We start from the raw sequence: 6,286 nt of genomic DNA, 5'->3' as shown, positions 1-6,286 counted from the left end.
GCGTTTCTATTGGTCCGTTCATCAGGAAATTGTAACAGCTGCAGATTCACATAATGAATATATATATATATATATATATATATATATATATATATATTTAATATAAATATCAATATAAATATGCGTCTATTTCTTTAAATACCTGTAGAATTTTGGTTTGATCTAAAATCAGTCTACAGTGTTTTCATTTAGATCAGAGTCAGAGATTATTGACTCTAAACCTGTGAAATCTCTGTGCCTCTGTTTCCACCTTTATTCTGCTTTTCTACCCCAACATGACCCGTCTGACTGTTTTATGCTAATTACTCGCTTTCTTCATTTTGCACATTAAATCATTTAAGCTGTTTTATATTTTATTGAACTAATCACTAAATAGAAACTGCTGTGGAAGTGCAGACAGTCTCTGTTCAGGGTTCTCCTCAGTTCTTTTACACCTAGAACATCAACGCCGGTGTGTCTGGCGGTAAAGGTGGAGCAGGCGGAGCATTTCTGGGTTTAACTGTGGTGTGTTTGTGCTCTTAGACGACAGCAGCCTGCTGAACCTGACCCCGTACCCCCTGGTCCGGCAGAGGAAGAGACGCTTCTTCGGACTCTGTTGTCTGGTGTCCAGCTGAGGTCACAAAGACTACATTTCCCATGATCCCTTGCTGTGTGTGACATTCACCAGTCAACTGTGTTACTGCCATTTCCCAAACCAGTGCTTAGTGTTGGTTGTGAGAGCTGTCTGATTTCTTCCTCCTACAGAACGGCTGCGTCTCTGCTCCATCGCCGATCAGTAATCAATATATATACATACCTCCACATGCACAATATCAATCTACCGATATATGATCGATACAGAGCGTTTCCTTTTGTAGAAGTGAACGTAGCTCATGTCCATCACCATTAGACTGAAGATATGTTGTAGATTAACACTGCAGGCTGTGTTTATGCCCCCCACAGCGCCCCCTGCTGGTGTGAACCGAGGCCAGTGTTATAAGCTCAACTCTGCAGTTCATTTTGCATGCTTGCAGGGCGGTTAGTTTAACACACACACACACACACACACACACACACACGTTTACACGTTTACAGCACTGTCAGCTCTATAAATATCAGCCACAGCTGAGTGTAAGCGAATGTTGGACGTGTCCGGCCTTGTCTCGGCTCTGAACTTTTCCTTTCCTGCTACTCCTCTACTTTAATTCCACTATTATTTAGTCTTCCATAAACCGAAAACCTGTAACCTTCTTCTGTTTGTGTCCATCTTTAGGGATAATTAATACCTGAACAAGCCTTTGTACATAAGAAATAAATCTATATATGGAAGGTCTAAAGTTGTGCATTCTCACTGCTTTTAGTTTTTAACATGAATTATTTATTTACAAACATATTTCCATTTATTAATCAAATATAAGGTGCAATTTTTCTATTATGGATGTTTACACTGTCTAAAGGTGAAGAGTAATGCACAACTACAGTGCTCCCCATTTTCATGCACATACTGTAAGCCTTGCATTTAAAATGTATTTAAAAATCTCAGCTGTTTATTAAAATCTGACTAAATTTACTGAAGAAAATGAATATAGAATCTCAACAGACTCCAACAGCTCCGGCCACCAGGTGTCACTGTAGCATACACAATGGCAAGACCGCCTGTTACCGCATCACTGCCTCCCTAAACATCACCCTTCTCAGATTATTAAACCCACACTCATTGACTCCAGACAGGAGGGGTTTAAGGCTCGATGCTAACACTGCTAGCGCTGCTGACTGAACGCAGACTTCCTGTGATCTCTTACTGTGTCTGACACCACAGCGCTCCCTGCTGGTGACGGCTGTCTGATTACTGATCCATAACTACGTATTAGCATCGCTGGCTGTGTTTATCTTCCTCCACAGCGCCCCCTTGCTGAAGTCCTTTCTGTCTTACTGATATTTATTAGAGCCTTTAGGATCTGAGATACAGGCTGACGCTCTGCCGTAGCTCCGTCACTCGTCTCAGAGGGGGGGTGGAGGCTATAAAAAGCCTAACAGGACCAGACATGAGGTCCAGTGTAATTAGCTGTGGAGCTGTGGTCCAGACTGGGCCGGTTTGTCTGAGCACTGGCAGTGAAACGCTCCTGTGTTCACCTTCTCTTCCAAATGAGCGAGACCATTCAGAGCAGCTCTTTATTCCCAGTAAACCAGTAGAAACAGCGAGCTGTGAGCAAATACAGCAGCACACCACGTTAGCATGCTGATTAGAGCTGATCGTGAGCGGTGAGGTTTGTGGTGTGAGCTTGGTGCTGACTGGTGGGGTATATGCTAAAAGGTGGATGCATTAGCCTCGTAGCTCCACTGCATTGTGGGTAAAGGTGGGGTGGAGGATAATAATAGGTGATGAATGTGAGTGTGTTTAGGCATCGCAGGGCTGCAGGCTGAGGATTTTGGGAGTCTCCCCTCGGCACTGTCGGACCCCCACCTCACACTCCGACACTGTGGAAGGTGTGGTCTCTTCGTTCAGTATCACACACACCTGGATCCAGCGGCTGGACGACTCACACTCCTCCAGCTTCCTGCAGCGGCACGCCTGCGACTGACCTGCACCCGGGGAACAAACACAGCTCCACTGTTACTCTGAAGGAGCCAGAGTGTCACACCCCACACAGAACCCTGAACATGGCTCTGCTGCTGCTGCTGCTGCTGCTGCTCATTCCCCTCAGAAAATCTCTTCATATATACTTATTTATATTTATATTTATAGACAGCACCAGTCAAAGGTTTGGATCTGAATGTGTGCTGGACACACAGGTATGCACTGTATTTCAGTAGGCCCAGGCAATTGTCCATCTCTAGATGCGATCTAAAGGAGCTACATACTTTTATTATCAGTTATGTCCACAAACATTTGGACATATAGTGTAGATACATCTATATATCCCAAAACATTATGACCACCTGCCTAATGCACTGGCATTCTTCCACATGCTGCCAAAACCGTTCCATCGACAGACCTCTGAAGGTGGTATCTGGACCTCTCTACTAGTCAGGAACACTATAACACCAGTAAACCCCAGTAAGACTTGACCAGTCTCGGTGTGCAGGGGTTACTCTCACTCTTGCTATCGGTTAGCAGACACTCTGAGGGTCTTACCATCACACACGGTCCAGAGAGAGCACTGTGGGCAAACTGCAGTGGGCAGCTCTGGCCACTGGCAGGCGCTGTGGTCAGCTAATGTGAACTGGTGCCCGAGACACTGCATGGCCCGGACCTTACACACACTCAGCCTTCTGGTCAGGCTGCGCTCCACACTGGTGGTACACACATCCAGAGACGGCCTGACCAATCAGAGCAGAGAACACACTCCGGTCAGTCTCACAGAAGGGTAGTGCACCTCAGACATACTGTTACTATAGAGTGAGTGTGTGTGTGTGTGTGTGTGTGTGTGTGTGTGTGTGTGTGTGTGTGTGAGTGTGAGTGAGTGTGAGTGTGAGTGTGTGAGTGAGTGCGTGTGTGTGAGTGCGTGTGTGTGTGAGTGTGTGAGTGTGTGAGTGTGTGAGTGAGTGCGTGTGTGTGTGAGAGTGTGTGTGAGTGTGTGAGTGAGTGTGAGTGTGTGTGAGTGTGTGAGTGTAAGTGAGTGTGAGTGTGTGTGTGTGTGTGAGTGTGTGTGTGTGTGTGTATGTGTGTGTGTAAGTGAGTGTGTGTGTGTGTATGTGTGTGTGTGAGTGTGAGTGTGAGTGTGTGTGTGTGTGTGAGTGTAAGTGAGTGTGTGTGTGTGAGTGTAAGTGAGTGTGTGTGTGTGAGTGTAAGTGAGTGTGTGTGTGTGTGTGTGTGTATGTGTGTGTGTGTGTAAGTGAGTGTGTGTGTGTGTGTGTGTGAGCATACTCGCACTCGTAGGGAACTCTGCAGACACATTTGTCCTTGGCTTGTTTCTGCCACGGCGAGCAGTTGGTCAGAGGAGGAGCTGTCGCTGCTGGACAGAGAAAACAGTCAGGTTCAGACACACACAGTCAGAGTGTCTCACACACTACATACACACTCTGGACTAAAGTATTGGGACACCTGCTCATAATTTGTTTTCTTCTGAAATCAAGGCTATTAAAGAGCTGATCCTGCTTCTGTTGGAGTAACTGTCTCTACTGTCCAGAGAAGAAGACTTTCTACTAGATTCTGGAGAACACACACACACACACACACACACACACACACGTCCTCTGCGCCACTGCGAGTGTAGCAGCTGCACAACCTGTTAGCTGGTGTCGCTCAGTGAAGGTCAGACTGCTGGACTGCAGGGCTGCGCTGGAGCGGAGATGATGTAATGCTAACCAGTCTGAAAGCCAATCAGAGCCGCTTTAGGAGGAGTCTGGTCTCCTCCCACTATACCAAAACAATGACTGTGCAACACTAGAGGGCGCTCCTGAGCGGGACCTGAGCGGGACCTGAGTGGAGCAGAGTGGAGCAGAGTGGTTTATAAAGGTAGTAAAATGTGACTCTAGTGCTTCAGGATTTTCTTTCATTTACAAAAGTAGAAGAAACAGTGCTGATTGGCTGCTATTCTGGACACTGACTGCTGATTGGCTGCTATTCTGGACACTGACTGCTGATTGGCTGCTATTCTGAACCCTGGTTATTAGGGTGTTACCTGTGAGGCATTTCGTGTTGTCGGGGTTGAGGTGACCAGGCCAGGCCGGAGTTGCAGCGGATTTCGGCTGGTCCGGCTCTCTCTCTTCCTGCAGGACAGCTCAGCTCCACCGTCTCTCCGATCCTGTAACTCAGCTTCCAAGGGGTGCCGGAAACATCCACAGGGAGGACAGGAGGAACACACTCTGTACCTACAGAAGATATGTGTTAGGAGTGTTGGGAGTGTTGGGTGTATTGGGAGTGTTGGGAGTGTTGGGTGTGTTGGGTTTATTGGGTGTATTGGGAGTGTTGGGTGTATTGGGTGTATTGGGAGTGTTGGGAGTGTTGGGTGTATTGGGAGTGTTGGGTGTGTTGGGTGTATTGGGAGTGTTGGGAGTGTTGGGTGTGTTGGGTGTGTTGGGAGTGTTGGGAGTGTTGGGTGTATTGGGAGTGTTGGGTGTATTGGGTGTATTGGGTGTATTGGGAGTGTTGGGTGTATTGGGAGTGTTGGGAGTGTTGGGTGTATTGGGAGTGTTGGGAGTGTTGGGTGTGTTGGGTGTGTTGGGAGTGTTGGGTGTATTGGGAGTGTTGGGTGTATTGGGTGTATTGGGAGTGTTGGGTGTGTTGGGAGTGTTGGGTGTATTGGGAGTGTTGGGTGTATTGGGAGTGTTGGGTGTATTGGGTGTGTTGGGTGTATTGGGAGTGTTGGGTGTATTGGAGTGTTGGGTGTATTGGGTGTGTTGGGTGTATTGGGAGTGTTGGGTGTATTGGGAGTGTTGGGTGTATTGGGTGTGTTGGGAGTGTTGGGTGTATTGGGAGTGTTGGGTGTATTGGGTGTATTGGGAGTGTTGGGTGTATTGGGAGTGTTGGGTGTATTGGGTGTGTTGGGAGTGTTGGGTGTATTGGGAGTGTTGGGAGTGTTGGGTGTGTTGGGTGTATTGGGAGTGTTGGGTGTATTGGGAGTGTTGGGTGTATTGGGAGTGTTGGGTGTATTGGGTGTGTTGGGAGTGTTGGGTGTATTGGGAGTGTTGGGAGTGTTGGGTGTATTGGGTGTATTGGGAGTGTTGGGTGTATTGGGAGTGTTGGGTGTATTGGGTGTGTTGGGAGTGTTGGGTGTATTGGGAGTGTTGGGTGTGTTGGGAGTGTTACACACACTTACTCCTGCACTCCTGCGGTGATCTCCTCCAGGTCAGCTGCTCTGTACACTCAGCGATGGACTGCCCGACCAGCTGATACCCATCAATACATGAGTACTCCACCTTACTGCCCACAGGGTGGAGGTCCTTCGGGTTCTGTGTGGAACAGAAACCTGCTGTAGAACATTGTAACACCAGAGAACTCTGAGACACCGAAGAGCGCTGAGAGAAGCGCTGAGAGGAGCGCTGAGAGGAGCGCAGAGAGGAGCGCTGAGAAGGGAGCGCTGAGAGGAGCGCTGAGAGAAGCACAGAGAGGAGCGCTGAGAGGAGCGCAGAGAGGAGCGCTGAGAGGAGCGCTGAGAGAAGCACAGAGAGGAGCACAGAGAGGAGCGCTGAGAGGAGCGCTGAGAGGAGCGCTGAGAGAAGCACAGAGAGGAGCGCTGAGAGGAGCGCAGAGAGGAGCGCTGAGAGGAGCGCTGAGAGAAGCACAGAGAGGAGCGCTGAGAGGAGCGCAGAGAGGAGCGCTGAGAGGAGCGCTGAGAGAAGCACAGAGAGGAGCACAGAGAGA

The 6,286-nt window shown here is 48.5% G+C and overlaps 1 protein-coding gene across 1 annotated transcript in view; it reads right to left on the bottom strand.

Moving 5' to 3' along the window:
• Positions 1-2,137: 2,137 nt before the first annotated feature.
• c7a (complement component 7a) overlaps positions 2,138-6,286 on the bottom strand; it is an 11,310-nt gene continuing 7,161 nt past the window's right edge. Inside the window, 6 exon segments of the mRNA XM_072681181.1 lie at positions 2,138-2,562; positions 3,116-3,300; positions 3,848-3,935; positions 4,605-4,629; positions 4,631-4,794; positions 5,742-5,874. Of these exon segments, the coding sequence (XP_072537282.1) occupies positions 2,378-2,562; positions 3,116-3,300; positions 3,848-3,935; positions 4,605-4,629; positions 4,631-4,794; positions 5,742-5,874 (780 nt within the window). The 3' untranslated portion in view covers positions 2,138-2,377.

The sequence above is a fragment of the Salminus brasiliensis genome, chromosome 6 (assembly GCF_030463535.1).
Source record: "Salminus brasiliensis chromosome 6, fSalBra1.hap2, whole genome shotgun sequence".
Taxonomy (NCBI): Eukaryota; Metazoa; Chordata; class Actinopteri; order Characiformes; family Bryconidae; genus Salminus; species Salminus brasiliensis.
The sequence above is the reverse complement of the archived record's forward strand: the minus strand, read 5'-3'. Positions and strand labels throughout refer to the sequence as shown.